General features: G+C 45.5%; 1 protein-coding gene across 1 annotated transcript in view; it reads left to right on the top strand.

Moving 5' to 3' along the window:
* Positions 1–14,434, top strand: part of NWD1 (NACHT and WD repeat domain containing 1) — a 52,966-nt gene extending 38,532 nt beyond the window's left edge. Inside the window, exons 10-15 of the mRNA XM_061149179.1 lie at positions 3,446–3,536; positions 6,698–6,852; positions 8,746–9,022; positions 10,655–11,205; positions 12,445–12,550; positions 14,133–14,434. Coding sequence (XP_061005162.1) covers positions 3,446–3,536; positions 6,698–6,852; positions 8,746–9,022; positions 10,655–11,205; positions 12,445–12,550; positions 14,133–14,434 — 1,482 coding nt within the window. The remainder of the gene's footprint in view (positions 1–3,445; positions 3,537–6,697; positions 6,853–8,745; positions 9,023–10,654; positions 11,206–12,444; positions 12,551–14,132) is intronic.
* Positions 14,435–14,702: the final 268 nt, after the last annotated feature.

The following is a 14,702-nucleotide window of genomic DNA, read 5'->3' as shown; positions in this document are numbered from 1 at the left end:
AAAAAGAGAAAGACAAATACCATATGATATCACTTATATGTGGAATCTAAAATATGATACAAATGAATTTATTTAAAAAACAGAAACAAACTCACAGATAGATAAAAAAACTTTTGGTCACCAAAAGGGGAAAGAGGATGGGGGGTAGGGATAAATTAAGAGTTTGAAATTAACAGATACAAGCTACTATATATAAAATAGATAAACAACAAGGCCTTGCTCTATAGCATAGGGAACTATATTCAATAACCTGTAATAAACTATAACGGAAAAGAATATATATATATTCAATCACTTTGTCATATACCAGAAATTGACACATGTTGTAAATCCACTATACTTCAATAAGCAAACAAACAAAGACAAACCGGAAAAAAAAAGGAAAATCCCAATTCTACCTTTACCGAGTTGTACGCTTGGGCTACTCAGCCCTTCTTTGAGCTTCAGTTTCCTCATCTGTAAAATGGGGGCAAACATGGAAACTACATCCAGGGCACTAAAAGGGATGAACAGATGGCACCTCTTCAGGCTTCCAATTGGCCGGGGTAGGGTGGGGGCAGTAGGATAACACTGGAGTAAACGGAAAATACGGTGTTAGTTAAGTTCAGATTTTTCCCTGTGTAACTCATCTGTGATGCCCCATTCCAGTCCTCTCAATTCAGAAGGCTATTCTGTCAGTCCCCAGGCTACTGATGGTAATGCCCTCGGTTAGGAATGCCTGTGGTGCTCGCCTGGGCACACATCACTCACTGGGGGCTCTAATGCGTTTCTCCCACGGAGCCCCTATTTATGACTGGGTCGGCTCTTGTGGTTCTTTTTTTTAATGATCATGGGATGCACTTCAGCTAAAAACCATCAGAGAATTTCGAGGAAGGTAGATAGCATGCCTGAGGGCCACACAATTTTGAGGGTGGGGTGCCAAGCCTTTTGCGGATCGAATCTTTGTTGAAAAATTTAAAACATACGGGTTAGGATGTAGGAAGGGGAAGGCAGTGTCATCCAAGTGGTCACTTATCTAGGTTCCCAGAGTTTTCTGAAAGAGGAGCCTTCACGGGTGGGCAGCCTGGTTCCTTATCTAGTGGTTTTGCTAGCAGCTGCCAACTTGTTTATTGAAGATGGATGTGTTTGGAAATGGATGCCTCAGCAATCAAAAAGCTTGATGTCAGGCACTTACATTACAGTTGCACATCAGTGACCCTGCAGCTAGTTGAGTCTATTTTTTTCCCCTGTCCCTCTCTCCCCATACCCGCACACTTGGTCTCTGCGTTGACACTCCTGGGAGCAGCCTCTACCCAATCTGAAAGAGAGGTGGGGGGTAGAACCCCACCCAGCTCTTGATCCCTCAATGGGGGCAACTCTGATGCAAGCTCTGCTCTGTCTCTTGGGGCATCCCCAGCTGGACTCACGTACATTTGCCCGCATTGGTACCTGCTTGTTGAGCCACACTGATTGGCTGTGACTCCTTGTCTCAATTCTCCACGCTATACCAGTGTTTGCTAGGATCAATCCCCAAATAAACTAGTCGCACTCAATACTACTGTCAGTGTCTTTTTCTGGCAGAACTCAAACTGGATCCCTAGAAACATGTATATCGGGGCAGAAAACTGTTGGCATGACTGAACGATAATCCCCAGCACCCCCAAAAAGCTGGTGATCAGGCTGAAGAGAGATCAATTCTGCTCTTTAGAAGGATGGTGACTGGGTTGTAAGAACTAGGGGTCTCTAGAATCTCACTAATGTTCAGATCCTAGCCCTGCTGGGGAGAGAGTCTTGATCCTACTTTCAAAACATTTGAAGACAGTGGTAAAATCAACTTAAACTAAAGAAGCAGTCAAGTCCACTCGAAGTACAGATTAAATTGATCCAGACCCCTGCACTAGAGGCTCAAAGGAAGCATCTTCTTTCTAAGGTTAAATATTATTTAGGTTCTACTCTCCTTTTAGAGGGGCTTCCCAGGTGATGCTAGCAGTAAAGAACCTGTCTGCCAATGTAGGAGACACAGGAGATGTGGGTTTGATCCCTGGGTTGGGAAGATCCCCTAGAGAAGGAAATGGCACCCCACTCCAGTATTCTTGCCTGGGAAATTACACGGACAGAGGAGCCTGGAGGGCCACAGTCCATAGGGTTACAAAAAGTTGGACATGACTGAGCAACTGAACACTCATACATGTATAAAATAAACAACTGGCAGGAGCCCACTGTATAACACAGGGAGCTCTGCTCAATGTTCTGTGGTGACCGAAATGGGAAGGACATCTAAAAAAGAGTGGATACATGTGTGCGTGTGTGCTAAGTTGCTTTAGTCATGTCTGACTCTGTGCGACTCTTTGGACTGTAGCCCTCCAGGCTCCTCTGTCCATGGGATTCTCCTTTCAAGAGTACTGGAGTGGGTTGCCATGCCCTCCTGCAAGGGATCTTCCCAGCCCAGGGATCGAACCTGTGTCTCCTGCGGCTCCTTCATTGCAGGTAGATTCTTTACCGCTGAGCCACGGGGAAGCCCTCTATGTACACGTATGGCTGATTCACTTTGCTGCACTGTGTGTTCATAGAAACTAATATAACGCTGATTGAGAGGTTGGGATTGACATATATACACTATTATATATAAGATAGATAACCAACGAGAACCTTCAAAAGACTCTCTTTCACAGTGAAACATCTATGGAAAAGAATTACTCATCCTACTGTCTCCATTTTCCTCAAAATTAAAGCACAAATTGTAAAAAGAAAAAGAAGAAGAAAGGAAAATGGATCTTTGTGGCTGAGTAGGCACTCCCATCTTGGAGGAGAGCTGGCTACTATGTCAGGCAGACACACACTGCCCCTTAAGGAGGGAGAAGGCCCAAACTAACACACACAGAGAGAATTTTATGTTTAATTTTTTCTTGTCCTGCCTTAAAATAAAAATTGTATTTCATCAACAACCATTGCAGAAATTAACTTCCTCCTGCCCCTGCTTCAGGCAAAAACAACCAAAAATAAACCCAAACCTTCCTTTAAGAGTTGAACAAAATTTCATCTCTGCAACTCGGGAATGGGGAGCACAGTACTGCCCTCTTTCAGCTACAATCTATCTTTCGATCTTATTTATGATTTCTGAGCTCTTTTGGGGGCAGAAAACTAGAGTGCTGTGATAGTCGCCAGGTCCCTGAGTTGGTTACAACAATAACATCAACAGTAATAATAACACTCCCACTTTGGGAGGGTTGAATAGAGACAGAAGGCTCCATCCCATGCACGTCTTACCCCCACGATAGCCCCGTGAGGCAGTCCTGGGGTCATCGCCCACTTACCAGATGAGGAAACTGAGGCAGCCTGGGGCCAAAGGAATTTCCTTAGGATCACAGAGCTGGTGAGTGGCAGAGCCTTGCGTCACACACAAGCCTTTGACCCTAAACCCTTAACCTGGTGGAAATGCCTGATGGGCATCCTTGATTCTGCACAGGTTTCCTCCGAAGGAGACAGCCTGCTGGAAAAGCTTCCGGAAGCTGTGGGGTTCTTGGTGGTCTCTGAAGATGAGTCTCTTCTCGCTGCAGGTAGCGTCTAGCTCTCATTTGGAGTCATGAGGCGGCAACTCCAGATTTGGTTGGAAGTGGAGAGGGGACTGGGGAAACGGGGAAGCGGGTTGGCAAATTCTTTCTGCACAGGGCCTCATAGCTGTCATAATTATCCAACACTGTCCTGGTAATGCAAAAGCCACCATGGATGATGTTTCAAGTGAGTATGGCTGTGTGCCAATAAAATTTGCATGGATGCTGAGAGACTTCCCTGGAGGCCCAGTGGTTAAGACTCCACACTTCTAATATAGAGGGCAGGGGTTCAATCCCTCATCAGGGAATTAAGATCCCATATGCTATGCAGTGTGGCCAAAGAGTTAGAAAAAATACTTTCACGAATGCTGGAATTTGAATTTTATACCATTGTCATGTGCTATGAAATAGTAATCTTATTTTAGTTTTTTCAAGGATGGAAAAAACTTAAAAACTACTAGCTCACATATAAAAATAGATGACCAGCTAATCTTTGCCCATGGACTGTAGTTTGTCAACCCCTGTTCTGGATAAATCTCTGAAACTTTCTGGAATTCTGTTCTTTTATCTCTGAAGTGAGAGTGATTATTCCTGCCTGAGAGTTACAGGGATAGAGAGGCATGGGGTGAGAGGATAGAGTACACTCAGCCCACACAACCCCTGATTTTAGGAGCTTCCAGGCTAGCAGGAAATATAAGTGATTAGGTAGCCACAAGAAAGACTGGTTGGTGCCATGTTCAGATAAGAATCAGGGGTTATAGGAACATATGACAGTCTGAAGCAATCAGGGAAGGCTTTCTGGTAGAGGTGACAAACAGGTGCTCCATATCCTGATTTTATTTTTAAAGAAAAGAATTTTAGAGTAGTTTTAGGTTCACAGCCAAACTGAGCAAAAGGCACAGAGAGGTCCAGGTACCTGCTTGCTCCCACTCACACATAGCCTCCCCCATTTTCAACATCACCCACCGGAGCGGCGCGTTTGTTGCAACTGATGAAACGACACTGACATCTTCATTCAAAGTCCACGGCTCACATTATGCTTCACTCTTGGTGTTGTATATTCTGTGGGTTTGGACAAATGGGTAATGATGTATATCCATCATTGTAGCATCATACAGATCACTTTCACTGTCCTTGAAAGTGAAAGTGTATTCGCTCAGTCTGTCTGACTCTTTGCAACCCAGGAACTGTAGCCTGCCAGGCTCCTCTGTCCATGGAATGCCCCAGCACGAATACTGGAGTGGGTAGCCCTTCCCTTCTCCAGGGCATCTTACCAACCCGGATCGAACCCGGGTCTCCCACATTGCAGGCAGATTCTTTACCGTCTGAGCCACCTTAGATCAGTCTAATTTTTTTTAATGTTCATTTCTATTTTTTCATTTGGCTGTATCAGGTCTTAGTTGCGGCATGTGGGATCTTCCTTCCATCATGTGAGGTCTTTTATTACTGTCACGGACTCTCTAGCTGTGGCGCATAGGCTTAGTTGCTCTGCGTCATGTGGGATCTTAGTTTCCCGACGAGGGATTGAACCCTCGTCCCCTGCATTGCAACATGGATTCCCAACCACTGGACAATCAGGGAAGTCCCAGTCCAATTTTTAAAGATTAATCGATTCATTTATTTGGCTGCACTGGGTCTTAGTTGTGACAGGCGGCACCTTTGATCATTGTCGCATGTGGGATCGTTAGTTGCAGCCTGTGAACTGTTAGTTGCATCGTGTGGGATCTAGTCCCCTGACCAGGGATAGAACCCAGGCCCCTGCTTAGGGAGCATGGAGTCTTAGCCTCTGGACCACCAGGGAAATCCTTCAGTCTGATTTTTACAAAGCCATTTCCAGGGGCCAAGACCCTTTAGACCAGCGCTGTCCAGTAATGAAAACTACACATGTGAACCATATTTGTATTGTGAATGTTCTTGTGACCCCATTTTAAAAGGTAAAGAGAAATAGTGGCATTTCTGTTATTAATATGTCTTATTTAAGGCAATAGACCCCTAAACCCAACATGAAATCAGCATGACTTTAACGGGGGTCTACCCCTCCAGATTGTCACAGAGCCTCGGTTTGAGTTCCCAAGTCACCCAGCTATCCCACTGGCTATTTATTTTACATACGGTAGCGTATATGTGTCCCTGCTCTCCTCTCCTCTCTCCCATCACCCCCATCCCGCAACCTCATGTCTGTAAATCTGTTCTCTATGTCTGCATCTCCATTGCTGCCCTGCAAATAGGTTCATCAGTACTGAAAGGCAGATTCTCAACCACTGGACCACTAAGAAGGTTCCTATTGCTGTTTTGCCAAACCTGCCCCCTCCTTCCTCTCCTTTGCCTCCTCTTCCTTCTGCTCCAGCCACACTGGCTTCCATGCTTCTCTCAAACACAGCAGGCCTCTCCTTCCTTCTGGATGTCTCATACTATTCCCCCCTCTTCCAGTGCCCGCCACCTCTTCATCTCTCTAAAAGCAATGCAAATGTCCTACAACAAATTACCGCACAAGCATTGGTGGTTAAAACAACAGAATATCTTCATTCATGGTTCTAGTGTCAGGAAGTCCAAAATCAAGGCATTGGTAGGACTGGCACCCTCCAAAGTCTTCCGAGAAGTATCCTTTTTTTTAACGCTGTTGTTTTTTCTTCACTTGTTTGTTTTTTGCCTCTTCCAGCTTCTGCCAGAATTCCTTGGCTTATGGCCACATCTCTCCAGTCTCTGCCTCCATCTTCACTTTGCCTTCTGTGCTATGTGTGTCTCTGAGTCCTGTTTTTCTCATGGCATCCAGCCCCTGACTTCATTGCCCTTAACACATTTTATTTTCCTTCCTTCCTCCTGCCCTTCCACCCCTCCTTCCACCTTCAAAACATATTTACCATGTGCCCAGCTTTGTTCTGGGAGACCACGAGCAACCCAAACAGGCAAAACCAGCTCTCTGAAAACTCATAGCCTTGTGATAATAAATAACTTCACCGTTTTCGATGAGGTTATTGATCACTGTTGTGCTCACCCTTCCCCAACTGTAGGCTCTATGAGGATGAGGCCTAGTCTATCTTTTTCACTACTGTATTCTTTCCACCTGCATATAGTAGGTGCTAAAAAAAAATCTTAATTGATTGAATTCAATTACTCTCAAACTCCTCAAGGAGTGAAAGGTATAATCTTGGTCTCTGCTGTTTTAGGTTTTGGAAGGTCCGTGAGGATATTTTTGGAAGATGCACAAGGCTTTCATCGATTCATGGCCACTGATCTTGAACATGAAGATGTGGTAGAGACAGCCATTTTTGGTCCTGGAAACAATCTGATTGTCACCGGGTCCTGGGATGCACTCATTCAGGTGAGGGGGAGATGCATGGCCCATCATCCTCACCTTCACCTCTGGAAGAAAAAGTATGATTCTTTTTCTAAACAAAAATATTTATTTATTTGGCTGTTCCAGGAGTTAGTTGCAGTATGTGGAATCTTGTAGTTTTGACATGCAAATTCTTAGTTGTGGCACATGGGATCTCCAGGTCCCTGAACTGAGAGCAAGGAGTCTTAGCCACCAGACTACGAGGGAAGTCCCAAAGTATGGTTCTTTAGGGATCATTTGGCTTCAAAATACAGAAACCCACAAAAACTAGTGCAGGAAAAACAGGGCAGGTCATTGGACAGACTTGGGGAGGTGGTCTTCTGGGACTCAGAGACAGACCTAGGGGGAATTATTAAAACATTCAACAAAAGAGAGAACATTCCCGCTAAACCTAAAATACTGGGAAGGTTTTGACTTTCAGAGGAGCAGGGCTGGGGAGATGGGTAAAAAATTCCTATTAAGCTCAAAGTTCTCCAAGCTGGGGAGAGGAGCATGTGATACAGTAACAGTAACATTCTGATCTTAGGACCTCTTTAGATTTTTAAAGTTATTGAGAACCTTCAAGGGGCTTTCATGTATGTGGACTATATCAACATGATTCATATATTTTTAACAAATGATCTATTTTGAAATAGTTTTAGGTTTTACAGAAGAGTTGTGAAGAAAGCCCAGATAGTACTCATATATATGTGTGTGTGTGTGTTAGGAACTCAGTCATCCAACTCTGTGTGACCCCATGGACTGTGGCCCACCAGGCTTCTCTGTCCATGGGATTCTCCAGGCAAGAATACTGCAGTGGATTGCCATTCCCTTCTCCATGAGATCTTCCTGACCCAAGGATTGAACCCGGATCTCCCACATTTCAGGCAGATTTTTTACCACCTGAGCCACCAGGGAAGCCCCATATATATATATGTATGACTTTCAGAGGAGCAGGATTGGACATATTTATATATACGCACATATATATGTACATATATGTATATGTATGTACATATACAAATGATTACACACACACACATATATATATATGAGTACTCTCTGGGTCTCTTTGCAACTCTTCCTTAAAACATAAAACCATACGTATCAACTCTTCATCCAGCTATCCTCAGGGTTAACATCTTATATCACATTGATCTCATTATCAAAACCAAGATATTAACATTGGGACAATATCATTTGGGACAAAACTCATCTACAGACCTTGATCCTATTTCACCAGTTTTTCCACAAATGTCACTTTTCAGATCCTGTATTGCATTTAGTATCTATTGATACTTGCCATGTTAAAATTTTAAACGCCAAAATCTAAAAATACTTCTCCATTAAGTCCTCAACATGACATATGAATATAATAACAGGCTTTTGTGAAAACAGTTGTTATTTTCTGAAACACACACCAAAAAATCATGAAAAGTGTTATCATTTCATATTTTGGCAAATCTCTTTCTTGTCTGGCTTCATAGAAGACAATCAGATTCTCATATTTGATTCTGCATTCTCCCATCAGTTGTGATAACATATTCCATAGTCTCTCGAAGACTCTACTGCTCATTTATGAGAGGAAGAATGTATAAAAAGACAAATGACCTCTTAAATTACTGCAAAAATAATTGTGTTTCTGTAGAACTCCCCGAACTCCCCTTTTGCAGAACCACCTGGAGGGCAACTTCCAGGGGTTGCCTGGAACACACTTTAAGAACTGCCGTGGTAGCTGATTGATGAGAGGGAGGGAAGTTTGAGGGGGTGAGGAAATGTGAGGGCCCTTGAACTCCAGCCTGAAAGTTTATCTAAGGCAGACAAGCGAGCTTCAGAATATTCCTGAACTACAGCAGCATAAGGAAGAAGTCAGCCCTGCCCCTCCGCTTCCATCCACAGGTGTGGAGTCTGTCAGCGCAGGGGACTCTGCTGGACATCTTGGACGGTGTCGGGGCCCCCGTGAGCCTGCTGGCCCGGGCTGGGGCCCTGGTGGCGTCTGCTTCCCGTCAGTCGTCATCTTTTAAAGTCTGGGACCTCACCTGCGCTCAGAAGCCGAGGGCCTCTAACCCGTTTCTGGACCGCACCGGCCTCACGGCAGTGTCACACAACGGCAGCTACATGTACTTCCCTAAAACTGGGGACAAAAACAAAGTCAGCATTTGGGCCTTGGCAGAAGGTTTGTAAGATTTAAGCACAGCCATTTGTGTGGGTAAGAACTGAAGCCCCTGTCTTAGTCTGTTTGGGTTGTCATAACAAAGCACTATAGACAGGAAAAGGAGAAGCTTAAAGAACAGACACTCATTTCTCATGGATCTGGAGGCTAGAAAGCCTGAGATCAAGGCACTGGCAGATCAATGTCTGTCGAGAGCCCACTGATCGGTTTGCAGATGGCCACCTTCTCACTGTGTCCTCCGATGGCAGAGAGCAGAGAAAGAAGCAAGCTCTAGAGTCTCTTCTTACAAGGGCACTAATTCCATTAATGGGGACCCCACCCTCTTGATCTAATCACCTTCCAAAGGTCCCACCTCCTAACACCATCACATTAGGGGGTTAGGACTTAACACATATTTGGGGGTAGGACCCAAACATTCAGTGTGTGACACCCCACTCCAGTTGGGTTAAAAGTGGCTGATAGAAGACAGGACTTGATTTTATAAATTTCTAGCTTGTGGTCATTGATTATTTGATTGTCAATTCCTGTTTTAGTTGAGGCTTCCCTGGAGGCAGGGTTCCTGATGGGGACATTTGCACAAGTGGCATATAGAGGAGAACTCCCAGGAGGAGAGAGTAAGGAAGCAGGCTGGGTGGAGCAGCACTGAACATGGGGCTGGTCTCAGTCTGACTCCACAAGGAGCCCAGGGACATGAATTGCACTTCACAGCTGTCCCATCTTGAAGCAAAGGGACCAGCCTTTTTACTCCTGTAGCAGGCAGTCACTGGCCATCCTAGGTGGTGGGCTCAGCCCCCAGGCATTTCTAAACAAGGTGCTTCCTTCACTTAACAGCCAAGAGGTCTTGGATCTGGGCATGGCAGCAGTAATGCCTGCTCAGTCCCCACTGGGTGGATGGAGGCATAGAAATTCCTGTTGTTGTTCAGTCACCAAGTCACGTCCACTGAATCGGTGATGCCATCCAACCTTCTCACCCTCTGTCGTCCTTTTCTCCTCCTGCCTTCAATCTTCTGCCTGGCTAATCATAAAATGAGAAAAGAGATTCACTCTCAAGTTCGTGTCTGGATTGGTTTAGTACTAGTCTTGGGGCCAAACTCTGGGAGTTAACAGTGAGCAAGACAGATGAAGTTGCAGATTTTGAGGTGCTTGCCTGCTCGTCGTGGGGGAGAGCAGGATGTGAAGAAACAGAGTGAGGTGGTGGGCAAGGAGATAGGAGTCAGTAAACCACAGCCCAGGGGCCAAATCCAGACACACATTTGTTTCCGCATTATTTGTGGCCGCCTCAGGGCTGTGCCAGCAGAGTTAAGTGTTGACAGCAGAGAGCATATGGGGCAAAAATATTTACTCTCCTACCCTTTTACAGAGGGTGGCAAAGGAAACATTTGGGATGAGAGGTTCTAAAGACCAGATAAAGGCATGTATATTGGTTCTGAGAAATCTTCAGAGGGTCTGAGGCAGGGCAGTGAGATGTTGTGATTTTCATATTTTAAAGCTTGGATGATTGGTGAGCAGGAGTGAAAGCAGGGAGACTGGCAATAGCCAAGTTGAAGGGTAACAAAAGCATTTTTTAAAATCCTTTAAAGAGGGGAACCAGTGTCCCTGTGATCCATTCTTGATGCGGTCTTCTCTCTATAACAGGTGAGGAGCAAGATGCTCTGGACACCTCCAATGAGGTCAGGTGTCTGGAGGTCGCCGAGCAGGCCAATCTCCTTTTCACTGGCCTTGTTTCTGGGGTTGTCCTGGTGTTCCCCCTGAATTCCAGACAAGACGTGATGTGTATCCCTCCTCCAGAAGCCCGGAAAGCCGTCAACTGCATGGCTCTTAGTAAGGACGAGGGCCACCTGGCCATTGCCTATGACAGCACCGTCCTGGTGCTGGACATCAGCCCGGGGGACCCCTGTCCAGTCATCGATGGGCCAGTATACACCTTCTATACCCAACTGCCTGCCACCATAGCCAGTGTGGCCGTTCTGGCTGACTATCGCGTCATCTACGGCATGATCAACGGCGACCTCTTCCTTTATGAGTGTGTGAGTTCCAAGGTGTTCCCTCTGGAGGCCCATGGGAGCCGAGTCACCTGTGTGGAGGTCAGCCACAAAGAGCAGCTGGCAGTCAGCGGGTCCGAGGAGGCCCTGTTGTGTCTTTGGGACCTGCAGGTGTGCAAGTGGAAATTCCAGATGAGCTACACGGTGGGTAGCCTGCCACAGCACGTGCACGTCTTGGCATTAGAAAACAGATGCTGGGCATCATGTATTAAGGATACACCATATGCAGCCAACGGGGGTCGTGACTAGTATGAGTCAAGTGAGAGAGGTCCTCACCTCCAGAGGAGAGTCTTAGGGGATGCCAAAAAACTTGGCCATCCAGAGAAATAATGGTTTAGTTCAATGTTTAAAAAAATCAAAGTAAATGCGAAAAATACACACAAAATAAAATATCAACATTTACTTATTTTCAAATATTTTATGTATGTATTTATGTTTGGCTGTGCTGGGTCTTCACTGCTGCTCGGGCTTTTCTCTGGTTGCAGCGAGTATGGGCTACTCTCTAGCTGAGGTGCCCAGGCTTCTCACTGTGGTGGCTTCTCTAGCTGCAATGAATGGCGCGACTCTCCTTTTAGACGCCCAGGCTTCTCATTTCTGTGGTTTCTCTTGTTGCAGAGCACAGGCTCTAAGCACACGGGCTTCAGCAGTTGCAGCATGCAGGATCAGTAGTTGTGGCGCTCAGGTTTAGGGGCTCCATGGCATGTGGAATCTTCCCAGACCGGGGGTTGAACCTGGGTCCTCTGCATTGGCAGGTGGATTCCCACCCACTGTGTCACCAAGGAAGTCCAGGATCATGTGTTTTTCAGTGAGTTCCCTTCTTCTGTTCTAGGATTCCTAATTTCATTTAGCATATAGCTTTTAATTAAATACAATCGGAGCTAACACTTGTATAACCAAGATCATTTAAGAAATTAAATCCTATAATTCCTGTTCTCCAATGCAAAATGTCACTAATCCCCTCAAACCAATCTCTTTGAAGATGTATTTTGGGCCAAGGAATATCGATGCTGTGCATCTCTCCAGGTTTCAACTTGTTCCGTCTCCCAAGAAGGAGCTTCCCAGGTGGTGCTAGTGTTAAAGTATCTGCCTGCCAATTCAGGAGACATAAGAGATGCAGGTTCAGTCACTGGTTCAGGAAGATCCCCTGGAGGAGGGCATGGCAACCCACTCTGGTACTCTTGCCTAGAGAATCTCATGGACAGAGGAGCCTGGTGGGCTCCAGTCCATAGGGTCCCAAAGAGTCAGAGATGACTGAAGCGACTTAGCACACATGCATCACCCAAGAGGTGTTTACAAGTCTGGCTTCTTATACAAGTGCCTTGGGGCTGGACTCCTAGGTGTCTTTCAGTTCTGAAATCAAGATCACATTGTCTTTTTCTACAGAATTCTTACTGTATAGGAGTCCAATGTGCTTGCTTCTCCAAGGATGACAAGTATGTCTATGCAGGCTTGAAAGATCGCTCCATAATTGTCTGGAGTGTGCTGGATGGTGAGTCATTTTGCTTTGAGGGTAGGACTGAGCTTAGATCTGGAGACAAAAGACCCTCTTCTGGATCCTTGCCTTTAGAGGGCTCTGCTCTGACCTCCTCTCATTGGGTCCATCTGCTTGGGGGGGTAGGTATCTGCAGCCTCAGGGAATAGGCCCAACTGGAGCTATACCTCTTCTTCTAGAACCCATGCTCTGGGAACCTGGAACTCCAGAACAGCCTCCCCACCTGCCCCAGGAGCACTCTTTAGGGCCTCTGTGGGCCTCTTTCCCAGGTCTATCCTTCTGAAAGTGGGCTGTGCCTTGAGTGTGCACACCCCCAGGCTGGGAGGGTGATTGTGGAATGGTATGCATGGAGTCTGGATTTGTGAGCTGGGCGGGGATTCACATGTATGTATCTGAGGCCCCCTAGGGATGGAGGATGGAGCTGGATGTGGGAAGAGAAGGGGAAAGTCACAGACAGCTGGGGTCTCCCACACCGTTATATTCGGACATAGAACTGAAGAGCCTGAGAGTCCTCAACCCAAACCTGACCTTCCAGGTGTTCTGAAGGTATATCAACCAATGTAGAAGGATAGAATGTATTTCATTTAATATAATACTTTATTAGCTGGATTTACAGTGTTTACATATTGTATCTTATGGATGTTGACCTTCATTCATTCTCTTTTCTCAGGCCCTGTAAATGTTTGGGGAACCTTGTTTAAGATCAACCACTTTGAAAACTCCACATTTCTCATTCTGTTTAACATCACACTAAGGACATATTAAAAGAAGTTAACATTTCTTGTGTACTGGATACTGTCACCAAGTCATTTCATTATCTCAGTTCACACCTGCCTTTTATAAAATTTGAGGCTCTGAGAGATGGGGTGGGCTGTGGTTTGAAGCTGGTCTACCTGCTCCCCATGGGTACCTTTGTCACATTCTCCCATGGAGAAAGGAACCCTTATGACACTGTCAGGGTTTTATCGCTATCCCCATTTGACAAATGAAGAAGCTTAAGTTCAGAGTGATTAAGGAATTTTCTCAAGGTCATAAAGCAAGTAAGTGGCTGAATGAATAGCAGATAGAGTTGAATATATTGTAGTCAAATACATTATAATTGAAAACTGTGGTTGAATCTGTATAATTGAATAGTTATACTCTAATATATTGCAATTGAATACCTTGAATTCTAATACAGTGTAATAAAGATGCCTGGCACAATGTCACAGATGGCTCAGAAGTTAAGGTCTGTGGACTGTGGCCTTAAAAGCCCATCCTGCACACGTTCACAACCTCTCTTCCCACTTCTTCTCCAATAATAATATTGACTGAATTCACTCTGGGATGAAACTGATACTTAGCACTTGACATGCATAACATCTTCAAATCTTCAGAATTCCCCTCAGCAGGTAGGCTCAGTTATCATTCCCATATTGTGGATGAAGCAAGAAGGACTGAGAATTTTGCTGTCATGCCTAAGCCAGTAAGGGGGATAGAAGAAATTTGACCCCATGCAGCTAACTCTCAAATGTGTGAGATTGGATCTCTGTGGCTGCATTTTTACCATGTGTACCCATCTCTCCACTTCCCCTTACAGGCACACTGTTGGCTGTCCAGTTTGTCCACGCCGTGGTGAACAGGATCATCCCAACCTCCAATGGCTTCATCGCCCCCTCCAGACATGGCTATCTCATCCGCGAGCGTTTCCAGTGCCCTTCATCAAGAAGCTCACAACAGGACCCTCTCAAGAACTTCAAGAAAGCAGTGTGGATGGTCAAATCCAGGCAGAGAGAAGAGCTGGCAGCTGCTGCGGGAGCCCTCCAGGACTTGAGATCAGAGAGTGCCCAGGGAAATGAATCTAAATCAAACAAACGCTCACAAGTCTGCCTGCTGGTGTAAAACCCCCCTGTGGCGCCAACTTAGCTAGTCCCATTCAGTCTAACTGAAGCAAAAAGAAAGTATGTGTTGATATATATCTGGACTCGAAGCCTCCAGTTACGTGACTCAGATCTTGTTTCCTACCATCTTTCCATTGTTTTCTCTCCTCAGCTCTATTCTCAGGTCCGCCCCCAGATTAGCATCATGACAGCCAAGTTCAGCAGAAAAGTAGGTCTCTTTCCAACAGTTTGAACCAAAGTGCCCTGGTTCTAAATCTGTTAGCCCCAAT

The sequence above is a fragment of the Dama dama genome, chromosome 9 (genome assembly GCF_033118175.1).
Source record: "Dama dama isolate Ldn47 chromosome 9, ASM3311817v1, whole genome shotgun sequence".
In the NCBI taxonomy this organism is placed as follows: domain Eukaryota; kingdom Metazoa; phylum Chordata; class Mammalia; order Artiodactyla; family Cervidae; genus Dama; species Dama dama.
This window is presented reverse-complemented; position numbering and strand designations above follow the sequence as displayed.